This window comes from Dama dama, chromosome 29 (assembly GCF_033118175.1).
Source record: "Dama dama isolate Ldn47 chromosome 29, ASM3311817v1, whole genome shotgun sequence".
Taxonomy (NCBI): Eukaryota; Metazoa; Chordata; class Mammalia; order Artiodactyla; family Cervidae; genus Dama; species Dama dama.
This window is the reverse complement of record NC_083709.1, coordinates 44,298,148-44,314,229: the sequence shown is the minus strand read 5'-3', so window position 1 is coordinate 44,314,229 and position 16,082 is coordinate 44,298,148. Positions and strand designations below refer to the sequence as shown.

At 36.8% G+C, this 16,082-nt stretch overlaps 1 protein-coding gene across 18 annotated transcripts in view; it reads right to left on the bottom strand.

Moving 5' to 3' along the window:
* Positions 1-16,082, bottom strand: part of PTPRD (protein tyrosine phosphatase receptor type D) — a 541,446-nt gene that overhangs the window by 315,774 nt on the left and 209,590 nt on the right. For all 18 annotated transcript variants that reach the window (XM_061132759.1, XM_061132767.1, XM_061132761.1 and 15 more), the window contains exons 3-4: positions 10,298-10,443; positions 6,722-6,863 (exon numbers count right to left, since the gene is read on the bottom strand). In XM_061132759.1, coding sequence (XP_060988742.1) covers positions 6,722-6,863; positions 10,298-10,443 — 288 coding nt within the window. The remainder of the gene's footprint in view (positions 1-6,721; positions 6,864-10,297; positions 10,444-16,082) is intronic.

The window sequence follows — 16,082 nt, the reverse complement described above, 5'->3', positions numbered from 1 at the left end:
CTCAAGAGTTGTCCGCCTCTGTAATGTGGTTTAGTCGCTCAGATGTATCCGACTCTGTGAGACCCTGTGGACTGTACCCAGCCAGGCTCCTCTGTTTGTGGGATTCTTCAGGAAAGAATACTGAAGTAGGTTAGCATTTCCTTCTCCAGTCTCCTTAATAGTATGAGCCAACACAATATAATAAATCTCTTTACATATATAAACAAAATAAGTATAAATATGCATACACTTAACATTGGTTCTGTTTCTTTGGAGAACCCTAATATACCACCCACAACCACCATCAAATATTTAGCAATTTCTTATGTGTGCAAGCATGCTCATGAAACTTTATCCCTAACCGTCTCTCATACTAGCTCTGCCTGATAAAATCCTACATAGTTTTCAAGCCCCAACTCAGAGACCTCCTCCCCATGATGCATCATCAAAGTGGAGTTTCCGCACTTCACACATCCATAGACTGTTTAGCACTATTTGCATTCATATCTGCTTGTCTGTGACTGGTGAGCTGGAAGAACATAGTTCTTCCTGGACAATGTGAATTGTCTTCTTATATATCAAAAGGGAATATCTGAAGGACTGGAATACATTGTCACAACATAATAAAGCAGGGATTATTTCTGACTGGGTAAAAACCAAAGGAAATCTTAGCTGTCTGACCAAGAAAAAATTCATTTCAAACTCTCTAGACCTTGATTTCTTCCATCAAATGTAAGTGATTCTCTTCGGTTCACCAAACTCCCTTCCAACTCAACATTTCCATATCTCCATCAACCAACCAATCAACAGTAAATGCTCATTTGACTCAATATTCATTTTAAAATTATCTTAAATAATATAATATGAAGCCAAAGTATAAACTTGCTCTCACATAGATGCAACAATTCACAAGTGCACCCATTCTCTCTGAGACCTTTTAAGACATAAGCCTGACAGGGAAAAACAGATGATAATGATTAAAAGAAAGCAACATGCGTCTCCAACAGGAAGATCCGTAAAAGACTGATCACAAGGAAACATGAATATCTTCAGCCCACACACTCACTTTCTCCGAGATATTATCAGGTTTAATGTCTCTGGTCCTAGAGTCTCCAGGGAACCATTCATGCGGGCTCCTGCCTTCGTCAACACTGATACGTACTGATATATAAAGAACAGTTATTTGTAAAAACTCCTGAAAGTCAGAGTTTCTGTTTACTTATATGGCTCTGCACCTCTTTTCAGCCAGGAATTGCAGTAGTCAGGAAGGCTTTATAATGTTGTATCAATTTATTCCAAGTACAAGAGTATTTTATAAACCTTTTTCAAATAATCTTCACTTGGTACCATAATTGTCAGCAAGTTTTGTTCTGTGTTGGCCATCCTTCCTTTTGTTTCAGTCTTTCATAAAAATCTTTTTGTGTGACAGTCAAGCAGCTGTGCTTTGTTCTTTAATGTTCCTAGCCTGGATCCCCAGCCGAGACCACTTTATAACATAAACGGCAAAGTACCATTTTCACAGCAGGGACAACTGTGTTCATCTTCAAAAAGAGGCATTAATAAAATGAAACTGTAATGAACATGCTAATTCTGATCTCAGGGTAGTATAACAATGGCAGAGAGAGTCGACTGCCTTCTCCCTGAAAGATGGTAAAGCTGTGTTTTTTTTTTAACTGCTATAATGGCTTACATTTTTTGAAACAGACATATTATGCAAACATTCCTCTCCATTTCCCAATGAAATGCCTTTTCTGTCTCACCCAAATGCTAGCTGTGTGTTTTACTATATCAGTAACAGTCACCTTCAGGGAGCATATTTTTGCCATCTTGCAAGAACTGACTTGCTAAAAAAGGGATGTCACTGAGACACAGAAAGCCAAAGAGCAGAGATCTGAGAGACCACCAATTCAATGCCTTCCGTGTGCACATGACATCAAGATAAATAAATGAGCACAAGTACAAGAAGGTTAATAAGTTTGCTCAAGATGTCACAGTAATTCTGGGACAGAGCCGGAGTTGGGACTCAAATTATTTGAGACCTGAACTTGGGGAGTTTGGGTATTATCATATGCCTTGATGGTGATCATTCACAAACTATGATGCACTAACGTGGAGTAGATCCTCAAATGTAAGTGCCACTTCATAAAATATGTCAGCAAACCTAAGCAACTAAATTGTCTCATATTTTGTCAGCTAACTTTTTGTAGACAATAATTTTACTTAGTGTGTGATCTCAGGACAAGCTGGTAGTCACAATCCTGTATATCATGCCCTGTTTTGTTGTGGGGCTTCCCAAGTGGTGCAGGGGTAAATAATCCACCTGCCAATGCAGGAGATGCAAGAGACTCAGGTTCGATCCTTGGGTTGGGAAGATACCCTGAAGTGGGAAATGGCAACCCACTCCAGTATTCTTGCCTGGGAAACCCCATGGGCAGAGAAGCCTGGCGGGCCACCGACCAGGGGGTCCCAGAGTTGGACATGACAGCACACACACATGCTCTTTGGTTATGGTAGTGCTGGTGGTGCTTTGAGGAGCAGTACTATTTCAAAATGGGCAAGTCTCAGAAAGTAATCCACTAAATTTAGAAAAATTACATAGTACATGAAGTTTTAGGTGGTAAAATGTGCATTTTTCTCATTATTACATTTAAAAAATCTAAATTCAACTAACATATTTAGTCACAGAGTGTTGACTAAATTTTTCTAGAACTTTCTTTTAGAGAAGGGGAGCTATGTGAGTAAGAAAAAAAGGATTCTTGATGTCTTTCTACTTGCCTAAAACAGGCATATGATCCTGTTTTCTTACAGGAAAGAAAACTCTGTGGATGGTGATAACTCGTTTTCCCTGACCAGTGGCTGATGAGATGTATCTGAGAGAACATTTTCATCTCTGGTTATCGTTACCCAAATTTCCAAGCTTTCCCCTTGATATCTTTGGGCAGGAAGAAATGGTGGCTTGTGAACCAAAGATTCAGAAAGAACCAATTCCATCTGGATGATAACCACTCTTCTTAACACCTTCTCTGGTCCTATACTTTGCCCTTCACCGTAAGTCTAGTACCAAATCCAAAGTCCTCAGCGGAATCCCACTATTAGGCAAGGCTCGGCCCTTAATAACCTCTCAGTGAGATGCGAGGCCTCCACTTCAAGTTCTGCATAGGATGAAAACATGTACGACAGCTATGCTCAGCCCCCTAAAGTGCTATAGAACTAGGGAGACGGCATTTGCCTATGTATCCACAGGCAAGGCAACCAAAATAAATCAATAAATGACCTGGAGTCTATAAATACCACATTCACTACTTCTATGAACTGCAATCTACCCATATAAATGGTAGTTGCTCAAACATCTCATTCCCCGGGGAGCGGGGTTAGGGGGGGCGGGGGCATGTTCTGCCCGAGTTTGAAGTTATCCTTCCTTATGAAAACAGTTTTTCAGCATGAGGGTAATTTGAAATGAGCTACACAGGGCAAGTTTTCCCTGAAATACTCCGTTCAATACACATGAGCGGTCAGAGTATTATTTCAATGTCTTGTGCATTAGTTGCACAGGTCAGATGACTAAATCTCCAATTAATCAGGTCCTCTAGTGGCCTGTGTGAAATAAATTAGTGTTCTCCATCCAGTCCACTTAGACAAAACCCATCACGACAGCTGGCACATTTTTGGCACTGTCAGCAAAGTGGGTAAAAAGTAAATGACCCATATGGACAAAATGGGCATCAGACAAGGGGCAATGGATAAAAAGTGCAGAGCAGAGAGCTTGGGTATCTGCCAATGTGATTTTCAAGGGAAAGTGAACTTAAAATGGGCATAAAGCCCATCAACTATAGGATGAAACTCTTCATGTTCATCTAGTCAACTGTTTACAATGTTCATAATCTAGAAATGCAGTTTACTAACTGGAATATTTTTAAAGACTATTACTAATAAGATTACCAATAGTTATGTAGAAATTTTAAACAAAGAGGCAACTCTGAGAAACAAAGGTACTTCCCAAGCCCACTTATTTCATCCTGCAAGGATACATGAAAATATTCTATTTTAAGGTTATGTTTAGACTACTTTTTCATTATCCAAAATATCTTTGAGTTTTTCTCATGAAACATTTCCAAGTTGCTAAAAATAATCTTAAAAAAATAAGGTTTAAGTACTTTACTAGAAACATAAATTTTCATACAAATGTACTTATATATGACAGATATTCACATAGAAAGTTAAGATCACATTAAAATTTCAAATGCATTTGCTTTACAGAGAGCCAGCTGGATAAAAGCAGATGAGATGGGAGGACCCCAATCAGCTGGGAGGAAGGACAATAGAAACCCGCGTGTATGTCTATGTCAAGGGATCGTTTCTTCCAACTTCATATTAACGTCCTCATCAAACACATAAAGATTAAGTCAAACCAAACAACTGTCATTGCTTCCTCTTAAGGGGTTTGTTCGGGAAACTCAGAAGGTGAAAACATCCAAAAAAGTGTCTAATAAACTTTACTTGATTGCATCTTCGTAATACATTTTCTACATGATAGCACTAGTTATAAACCACGTGAATAAGAGAAGGTCAAAAATTTAAAAGACCAACAAATCAATCTGGTTTTGCTTCCCATATGAATATTCCTCCCAAATTACTCAACAGTCTTCGGACCTTTCATCTAAATTTATGTGAACACACACAAGTATGTGCACATATGCATATATTTTAGTACATATTATAGTACATATAGACATAGTCTTCAAGTTTCCTTTCAACTCCAAAATCTACCTTCTCCTAACTGCTCTTTTTTCCCTAATGTCTTATTTTACCTAACAGATTTTACTCTTTTCTTTACCCTTACAAATATTTAAAATTCATTTTTTTTTAGAACCCATTCATAGAGTTCAATTATCTGTACTTCACAGACTATAACTTCAACTCTCACCAATTGGGCTTCCTGGCTCTCGTGTGTTGGAACTGGCATTCATGTTTTATTAGAATGGATACCAATGAGCCCATCTGTGAATAAATGACCTTATCTGGACTTGTATGTCCTGGACTGTGTGGCGTCTCTAATGGGGTGGATCCTTACATGGCTGCATGCTCCACACTCCATGGGATTCACTATTTCTAACCAGCTTTTTCATTAGCTTCTGAGTTCTAAGTATTGTACTACAGAAATAGTGCTAGAATTCTTATCTTATACAGAAACGGATCTAGCTCTTCTTCCCGCCATCCTATTTGATATAGAGCTGTGTCATATTGGAGAGTTAAATCACCAGCCCTGTATCATATAGTCCATTTGGCTATTATCTTGGTTTGTAAGATTACAAATTGTCTTTTATCTGGAGGTTCTCTCTTTGTTTTCAGTACCTGGAAATACCTTTCTTGTTTATAAGCCTAACCATGCATTTAATTTTATTTTCAAATATATTATCAACATCTTTGTATGTTTATAGAAGGACAGAGAACATTCTATAAGAACATAGCTTGTCATAATGACAAGAAACGTACCTCACACCTGACTTGCTTGTTTTTAAGCAGCATTCTGTTATACAAAATTCAAAGATCTTTATCTACTTGGTCAATATTTCCCCTAAGACTTAGTAAGACGTTTCTATTACTTAAAACACATTTTAGGACGTATACGTAAATCTTCTTTTCTAGGCTTCTCAAGTTGACTGATTAATTCTGGTACTAAGTAGATCTTAAAGGAAATGTTTTTGGTTTTATTAAACATACAAAGAAAATATATCCCTCAAAGCTGGGGGAGACAGAATGGAGGAGAAATGTTCTTAATCTATACATGTTTCTCTAAGATTATTTAATTATGGTCTCTTCTTTCTAATTCTCATCTGAAGGCTATTCTAAATTGTGGAATCACGCAAAGTGAATTTCAAAGCAATACAAAGGAAACAAATGAACAAATGCAGGGTTGTATGAGAAAGGAAGAAACAAAGGCACAGAAGAGTTCATCTAGAAATATCAACTATGGCTGAAACCCAATTAGGCTATGTCCTTATCTCTATGCAGAAGACCAAATTATATGTATTTTATACATGGCAATATTATTCATCACTAGCCTTTCTTCTTTTACACTGTCATTCTAAAGAAAGTCTTGAAAGCAGACACACTGTACTGAAGATCTGGCAAATCATCCCAGGCTTTGGACAAACTGCAGAAGCCACATAGCCAGAAACACATAAGGTATATACACTGTTTCCAATCCCTTTCCACCAACAGATATTAGTTTAAGAAATATAAAATCATGAAGAAAATTAGCTTTTTGACATAAGAAAGGTATATTTGTCATTCGTGATTCTTCTCATTAATAACAAATCATCTTTAGGTAGAAGATATCCCTTTAATTTTACAAGAATCAATGTCAGCTTTGGTAATTTGCAAAAGCAGCTGCTGACCTATATATGAAAAATCCACACAGGAGTGAAGTTAACATGCAAAAGAGTAACATAACCTGCTTGCTTTTGAGGTTCTTTACCAAAAATCAAAATGGTATCTGACATTTGAAATCAGTACTTCTTTAATTTTTTTTTCTCTCCCTGACTAGCAGTTTTTTAAGTCTTATGAGAGAAAGCACCCACTGTCTAGTTAAAAGTTTGACCCTAATAAATATTTGACTTCAACATATTTCCCAATTAAGTGTCATGACAATGCTAGTCTTTTCAATTATCCTACAAAAGAATACCTGGGGTACAGAATTTCAAAAGTGACACAAGCAGCAGCCTTGTACTTCAGTACTTACCACGTAAAACTGTGAGTCTGGTGGACACACTTATTTCTCCCACGTTATTCGAGGCCACACATTCATAAATGGCCTCGTCACGTGGAGTCCGTAAGGGCTGTATTCTGAGAACTGATCCAGATCCATCGTCAAACTCTATTACCTATTAGAGGAAACAATAGCTGTCACAGGTGTTGTTACTATTAACTACGTCTCATCTAAACCTCCTAACGCAGTGGTGGACTGGCCATTAGGCTCACAATAAACTCAGAAGCATTTTGTGACTACATTTTGATATCACTGTGATGAAACAGATTAATTGGTCTAATGTAATGAATCCTGTACTGAACAATGGAAAGACATGAAACTACATATGCAAAAAAAGTAAATTTCTTATCACTGTAGAAAACCATCCAGGGTTTACTCATGAAAATATTCCAGTATGTGTATCTAGGGCATTGTGACCCTGGTATTAATTTTGCAAGAGACGTGCTGCTGTGATGGGTAAACTTCTTAAATTATTCTGTCTTTGATAGTACAAATTCACATGCAGATCCATTCAGTAACTGAAATGTAAGGTGAAGGGATAATGCATACCACCACTAATAGCTATTCTGCTTTAAAATGTCTCATCCTAAACAGTATAGATGAGCGAACCATGAAGAGAAACTGCATAAATCTAGTACTTAGGCAGCCAATGAGACGTCTTTCACAGCCCAAGAGACTGATGGCATGCATTAATTTTGCAATAAATCATTCCAGTATTTGTTCTAGCTTAGCATTTTCTGCATTTTTAGGGCACTCTTGCTGTAAAATGGAGGCTTGCTTCAGCAGGCAGAAAATTAATGTTCTAAACAGTAAGCCTGAATTCACTCTCATTATGGACTGAACTCTGAAACAGTTAAGAAATCTTAGGTATTTGTCACCAAATTCAAGTGGTACTTTTTAAAAATGATGATGACATTGATATTGAGGCCATGATGCTGATATTGATAATGATATGATATGATAATATGATGATATTGATAAATATGTACACAAAACTATAGAGTCCTCTACTTATCTTTTCTATAACTATGATTTTTTTTTTTAATCTGTTCACTGAGATTCTGTTTTTTTTTCCACTTCCCTATGAATAATACATCCATGTGCTTAAACTGTGAATAAAAAATGCCTTGGTAAATATATTTACAAGATGCTCAATCCCAGATTTTGTGTATAAGTGTCAACATATGGGGAAAAAAGGGATTGAAAGTTTTTAAAATATATCCATTTCAAGTCCTTTTCACATTCCATTTATGTTCTAAATTCACAGAGATAGCCAAACGTCCCACTTCTCAATGTACCACAATTTAGTTACAATTCTATTAAAAATATCACACATTTTAGAATGAATCTACTATGCATCTTGGGAGAATAAAGTTCCAAAGTTACTTTGAGACTGAATTTTTTGTCAAATATGCCATAATTTAATATATATGTGTGTGTAGTGAGAGAACATCCCCTGGCTTAATGTAGAGAAGGGTTTAAACATTTTTAATACTAATTTTAATTTTGATTTTTTTGGTCTTATTGAGAAATATCTGACATACATCACCGCATAAGGTTTAAGGTGTATAGAATGAAAGTTTAATTTACATATATGGTGATATGATCACTACAATAACTTTAGTTAACATCCATCATCTCATATAGATATGAGAAAATAATTTTTTTTCTCCTTGTGATGAGAACTCAGTATCTAATCTCTTAATAACTTAAGATTGTTACCTGTCATTGTGTGATTATATTTCGGAACTATTTCCTACGTTTAGGCCTGTCCAGTTCAACAAACGAACTGTATATCCCATATTAGCACCCCATTAGGTGCTAATGTTATAATTTCCAATTTGAAAACCCTATTTAACACCTGGTATTGATTATAGCATCTCTAGGCCAGATGCTGTTATTTGCCAGTAGAGACAGAAGAGGTAACAAAAATCAGTCACACTCAAACTCTCACAGGCTTTAGAAACTAGTGAAACTAAAAATACAATATACTGTTACAGATACTAAAGATTCACAGGCCAAGACTCAATATTATTTGATGTATCTGCTTTGTGTTAAAATGATTAATTTTTTCTGGATGTGTTTATATGATGCTCATTAGGACTCATGTACTGAGCAGAATTCGTGCTTTGAAAGGTTTACTATTATAATTTAATCTTTATTACAAGAGTTTGTCAAGAAGTCATCATTACTAGTAAGTCTGATGTCAAAATTCTCTTTGACAAAAAAGTTCACTTTAATTTAAACTAAAAAGTCTATGTGCACCAAAGGTTACATACATACACATCTTTTTCTATCTGATGTAGGAAGTGTTTCTTAAAGATTAAGATAGTCTTTTTATGTTTAAATCATTATAAATATTTGATCTTCAAACAAACACAATTTTAAATTTATCATTTGTAAATTACAGTCCAGATTTCAATTTTACCAGTGTAATTAATTAGGCCCTTTATGCACTTGGTCATTTATTTCAAAAATGAGTAAAATCTCAATGTTCTGAGTTTTGTAGCTGCTATATTTCTTTTAACTGGGAATAACTTTAATTTGCCAAAATGTAAATTAGGCTATGAAGCAGATCAGAAACTCAGGTAGGAGGAAGTGAGTGTTATATTAGGTATTAGCTGGAGGTCCCAGTACCCTGTAAGAACCAGTCTATAAATCACAGGCATGATGTTGTATGCTTCTTCTAATTTTCTTCTGTGCAGCTTATCACCTATTTTACTCCTCCATAATGAGTAAATTTATATATCACAAGGCTCCTTCAAAACACCCCCAGAAACAATATCTGATGCATGTTTTACCAACTTCAGGGCACTGAGCTTTCTTGAGTAAATACAACTGATTTCTCCAACAGGTTTATCAACTATCAACCTGTTTGAGTATGTTTCTTCCAGAGCAGTTCTTTACACTAACACACTGGAGCAAAAGTTCTCATTCTAGTCCATGCTACTTTTAAAAACACAGGTGTGAAGTATAGTGGATAACTAAACTTGCTGCCCAGTACCCATTCTCCTTCCAAATTACAGGAACTTGAATTGCCTCTAGGAAAACACTGCTCCTTCATTTCAAAGCACACAGTTGAATGGAACTGACTTCATTTCCGGCAAACAGAGGTAGATTCTGTTTAACAGTCAGCCTGTACCATCCAGCTGTTCACAAAGATTGATTCTGGGATGAACATGTAACTCAGGAAGATCCAAGGGCAGAGGAAGTTCTCACTCATCCTCTAGTCTTGGATGTGGGAGGATGGGAGGCTGCATCTTTCCATCTTAAGGGAAAGCAGTCTGAAAATGAGGTTACGGATAGATGCGAAAAACACTATTTGAGCCCTGATACAAGTAGGACAACAGTCAGTCATATGAACCCTCAAATTCTCTTTTTAAAAAAGTCAGAGCCATTTAGAGTGAACCTTTCCATCCCAAACAACATAAAGAATGACACATCTCAGTGATTACAACACCTTGTTTAAGAGTAAAACAAATAACATACAAACCAAAAATCCAACAGATACATTCTTCCCCCAGAGAAACAGAACAATGGACCTAATACCTCAAATCTTTGATTGCTGACTTTCTTTCCTTTTTTGTTCCAGACAATTTTAGGTCTTGGGTCTCCTGTAGCTTGGCAAATGAAGGAGGCAACTCCGCCAGAGACCCCTGTCTGGTCAACGGGAGTTCGTGTGAATCTTGGAGGTGCTAAAATAAAAAAGAAACAGACATCATAATGAGATGGAAAATTGAAACACAGATTATTATCTCACCGCACTGCTCTCTCCATAGCCCTCAACCCTAATTCAGTCAATACATATATAATACACATATAAATATACTGGGATGACAAAATTAGGAAAGCACCTTTTAATTTGAGGGTAAATAAAAGGGGAAGGAGGTAACTTTCTGGTCAAGTCATCTGTTAGCAGTTTTAATGCTGAGACCAGTATTAAGGCAGAGATCCAATAACATTCGAAAAGGAACATCACACATTAATTTTTATTACCAGTATTAAAAAAATCCAATTTGTCCTCTGTAACAAAATGAGCTCATCAATCAAAGTGAGTAAAATTTTAGCTCTTTGCTTTGATGCTGCTATCAGGACGCTGCCAAAAAGCAGCAATGCCACTGCTAAGCTATTAAAATAAGTGACATTTAAGAGAAATTCTAGGAAATTTTAAAGAGACTGGAAATACAGCCTTGAGTTAGAAGGTTTAGCAAGAAACAGAAATAGGAGAAAATGGTACAGTGACTCCAACCCAGATATTGTGTGCTGTCTTACTTGAAACTTAACTCCACAATTTGCATAAAAAGATGAGTCAAGAAGCCTCCAAAGTCATAGCAAGGAAAATAATTTCTGTAAAGAAAAATGTAGACTTCAAGACTCTAGGACAAAAGGCTAAAAGTGGGAGGTTTTTCAAATGCCCTTCATCTCCTTTAAATGTTCATAATATTTACTTTCCTTCTTAAAAATCTGCTTGTTATCCATCATATATTTCCAGATCTAGAAATTCATTAAATGAGAATTATATACAATAGAGATAAATGCTTATGGATAAAATACTCACCATATCTCTTATTTACAAAGATTATAAATACATAAATGTCAATTTGAGTATTTACAGGAATCGATAGTGAGATCAGCTATGGCATAATCATCAAATAGTAAACGTTATATTTATAAACATATGCCATGAGAAATACTTATGATTCAATGGTAAGCCAGAAAAGCACCACACAAAGTTATACTTGAGGGATAACAGGTAAAGAAAAACACACCCCAAAAAAGATGGCACAAAATATGCTAAAATATTAACAATCGAGCAGCGGGAGCGGGGGGGGGGGGGGCGGGGGGGGGCGTGGAGAAGGTGTTCTGATTATTTTTCTTCCTCTTCACATTTTTCTTGCATCCTTGAGTTTTTACAATTATGTTATAGTTGGACATTTTTTTTAACTCAAAAACATTTTACCTCACTATTTTATTTTCTATTTTCTTATCCCTACGATCAAAAAAAAGAACAAAGAAACAAAAAGAGTTTTCTCTTCTCTCTTGCTGTAATTCACCTGTATGTCATTGAAATAAGGTTTTAAGTAACCATAGCTAATGTTTAGTTTGAAAACTCTCCTTAGATTTTAAGAAAGAAGAAAATAGCAAAGTTCATCACTATTTGCTCGTCACCACTATTTTCTCTGCCTTGTTTTCATGTTTCCCACGTGATGCTGCTGCTGGCCTAATGATGTGTGTCCTGACCCTCATCATGGTTTTCCTTGAGTCAGGGAAGGCAGACTGCCCTCTCAGCACCAGTGGGCTACAGTTCACAGGGTCGCAAAGAGTCAGACACAACTGAAGTAACCTAGCGCGCACACACACACGCACGCATGCACACATGCCTCATTTTGAGATGCAAAACCTTCCTCTTTCTTGTATATAAATATGAAGTGTGAAATAAATAATTTTGCAGAGATCCCTTTCAGGTTTAAGGTATTAACTTCCACAATGAGGCAAAGAATGGAGAAGTGAGGGGAGTGGTGTATTTGCAATGCTGATAAAGGAACATGAATCTCCACTTCATCAGCAAATTCAACTTGATAGTAGCTCTGGTGAAAACCACGCCCCCATTTGTTCAGAAACCCGAGGAATGAAAGCAAACTCTGACAATGCTGCTAGATATCACATCCAATAGCATCTCGGGATAGCAATACAAACTAGATAATTAACAGAACTGCGAGTAATGTTTAAAGTGATTTCAAATTGACTAACAGTGACAGGAACAAAAAATACAGTATACTGATGTCAACTGTCTGTCACAAACAAAACAGATATTAAACTTTTTGTTTATGTTTTTCATTCTGCTGTTCCAAACAATGTAAATGGATAATAACCACATGTTTGTCAGCATCTAATATAGAAATTATAATTATGGAATTGAAATTCCTAGGGAGTTTTCCCTGAAAAAAACATATTGCATTGCTATAGTAAGTGATACAACAGTATCATTTTTAGGTACTTTATTTTTCACACTCTGTAGCTTAAAAATTGGAAAACCAATTTTAATAACCCAGTCTTCCATTTAAGTTGAAATTTCTTGCAAGAATGTATGAACTGGGCAGAGGGATGTTGTATACAATGACATTGTACTAATCAGAAACTGAATAAACGAAGAAGGTAGGGTGCCATTTTTCCTGCACTGGGATTTTTTTTTAAAGGGATAATATCCTAGTTGGCGTCCTAAATTTGGAGATTATGACAATCTGTGAAGAGGTAATATTCTGCCTGCCAGTGCAGGAGATGTGGGTTCGATCCCTGGGTCGGCAAGATCCCCTGGAGAGGGAAATGGCAACCCACTCCAGGATTCTTGCCGGGAGAACCCCCGTGGACAGAGGAGCCTGGAGGGCTACAGTCCATTGGCTCGCAAGAGTCAGATATTAGCAACTAAATAACAACAAATTATTCAGCACAGTGCTTCCTAGATACTGAGCCAAATTATTATAAAACTTGTAAGTCTTACTTCTAAATGGAAAGCAAAGGAGGCAAGTGACCACTTTCTCAAAAAAAATGTTCAGATGTGTTTTTCATTTTCTGTTCATACCTTACAGTTCTCAGACAAACACCGACGAGCTTAAGAATCTACCAAAGATACGATCACTGGATGCTACTGCAAGCATTTATTTTTAAATTTAATTGATAATTTTATTTTTTTAATTTTTATTGAAGCATAGTTGATTTATAACGTTGTACTAGTTTCAGGGGTATAGCAATGTGATTCAGTTATAAATATACATATAACCACTCTTTTTTACATTCTTTTCCCATATAGGTCATTACAAGGTACTAAGTAGAATCCTGTAAAATTTTTATTTCAAAAGATGAAGTCAGTAGAATTAACTTAATGAGTTGTGGACATTTTTTTGGGGGGAGGGGAGAAAAAAAAACAGAATCTGTTTCAAATCTGGGACTGTTTTCCTATATCCCACTACCTACCACTGTAGTGACTCAGCCTTCTTCAAAAAACAGCTCTTAAATTTACTCTTTAAAAACAAACACAAGAAATGAAATTGAAAAACTGTGTTTTTAAAAAGGCATATCAAGCATTTGCACACAGAATTTTTATTTTAATTTTTTTTCTAAATATAGAAATATTAGCCTTCATAGACAAGAAAATCATCGCTTTCTTATGGGATCCGATGTCAATTTTTCTACATTTGTCCACCAAATCCAAACCACAGAATGGATATATGCCATTACTCTATGATACAAAGTTAAGATTCCAGATAATATAGCAAATCCTTTCAGTAAGCATGTCTGTAGCATCCTAAAATGCTAATAATCTTGGTTGGTCAGCCTCTAACAGTGACACCGTCAATGCTAGGCAGATGACCAAAAGGTAAGAGATGAGAAAGAAAGAAGAGTAAACATAACTCCAGCAAACACTGGAGGCAAGTAAAAATCTTAATTCCCAGAGGAATCTAACAACACAAAGCACCTACCCCCCCTCTTCTCTGTATCTCTGCTTAATAGAAGAAACTAAATGTATCTTCTGGCTTCTTCTGTCATGCTGCTAAGTCACTTCAGTCGTGTCCGACTCTGTGCAACCCCATCCCTGGGATTCTCCAGGCAAGAACACTGGCGTGGGTTGCCATTTCCTTCTCCAATGCATGAAAGTGAAAAGTGAAAGTGAAGTTGCTCAGTCATGTCTGACTCTTCGAGACCCCATGGACTGCAGCCCACCAGGCTCCTCCGTCCATGGAATTTTCCAGGCAAGAACACTGGAGTGGGGCGCCATTGTCTTCTCTGTCTTCTGTCATGGATATACTCAAATTTAAGTCGTTCTCTGACTTAAATGCTCCGAAGGTGGGAAGAAAGAGAAGAGAATCCAAGTAAAAGAACAAAACAAAGATTTCCACTACAAAGTCACACCATAGGACAGCCTCAGGTCTGAACAATGAAAGTCCCAACGATTATCCCATGAAATACAACCACAAATGTTATAGTTGTTTTAAGAAAAAGAGAAACATCAGAAGTGTAACGACAGAGAGAAAGATATTAAACTTTACAGTCACTAACATTCAGATAGGCACTCTTCCATTTTTGTAGCTAACTGCCACGGCTATCCACTTAGAGCTGCCAGCTCCGTGCACGTCTGTTCAAGTCGGTTCTGACAAGTGAGGAGTATGACTTTTCATTAAACGAATGCCAAGCAGAGGTCAAATTACTGTTGGACCCAGAAAGTTGATTTTCTAAATGGAAAATAGACAAGCCAAACATGCATATGAGTCAGAACAGAGGCACGGTGGATATTCTAGACCATGTCTGCCATGCTCACGTGTTGTTCAAAGACTGCATTCCTGGGATGCATTCACAGAACAGACAGGCGCTCCAGGAACCCAGTAGATTTTTATTTCCTACACAGCTCGAGATGAGCCACAGGCTGCTGACTGATATTTTTCTTCCATAGATTGCTTTTTACAGTACAAACAACACACAGTGCCCTTAATGAAATGATTGTAATATTTTAATGCTAGATCAGGTCTACAGTTGTTAGGCTTCTGAGACAAGATGATAAGCCCAAAGACCACTTAAGGTGTTTAAATTCAGGAGACCCTACCAAAACCAGCAAATTGTCTTTGACCATTCTAAACAAACTGCACTACTGAGGACAAAACCTCCCTTTAGTATGCTATGTTATACAGAGCTAGATACTAGCTGGGAGAACCACTGAAGTCTACTAGCATCATCCACGGAAGAAAAGGATTTATGAAAAATTCTTCAAGGTTAAGAAAACGACTCAGATTTGTGGTAATTGGATTAGCAAACTGAGAATCATCTCTAAGGCCGGCCCTTGCAAAGGGCCATGTGTTACAGAAATGAAGACATGAGCCTATGGTGCCATTTGTCTAATTTAATTCTAATGAATAAGCCACTTCTGCAGACATCAAAGAAATATGTCTTTCGCACGGGAAACAAAACTAACAGCATGTAACTAATTGTCTTTGTTTCTTTCAGCTGATTAACATTTCCTTAAAAAGTTTTGTTTTTAAAGGCGCATTTGTCATAATAATGTACTTAAAATCTTGAAAGAGGAAGGTTAATAATGTTACTAAATGATACTGAGGGAGAGGATGAGGAAATGTTTCATAAAAATAAATAGGCAGTCCTGTCTCTAGGAATCCACTTCCTCCCTAAAAGTTGTCTGTAGAATTTATGAGACTGTCAGCTGACCTCATCTCTGTTCTTTCTTTCTCTGGAAGAATAAGGCTGAGGGCTCTGAAAGGAAGCTCAGGAATGGAGATCCAGAGGTGGGTGAGAAATGCAAAGCACAGGAGGTGAATCTGGGATGACATTA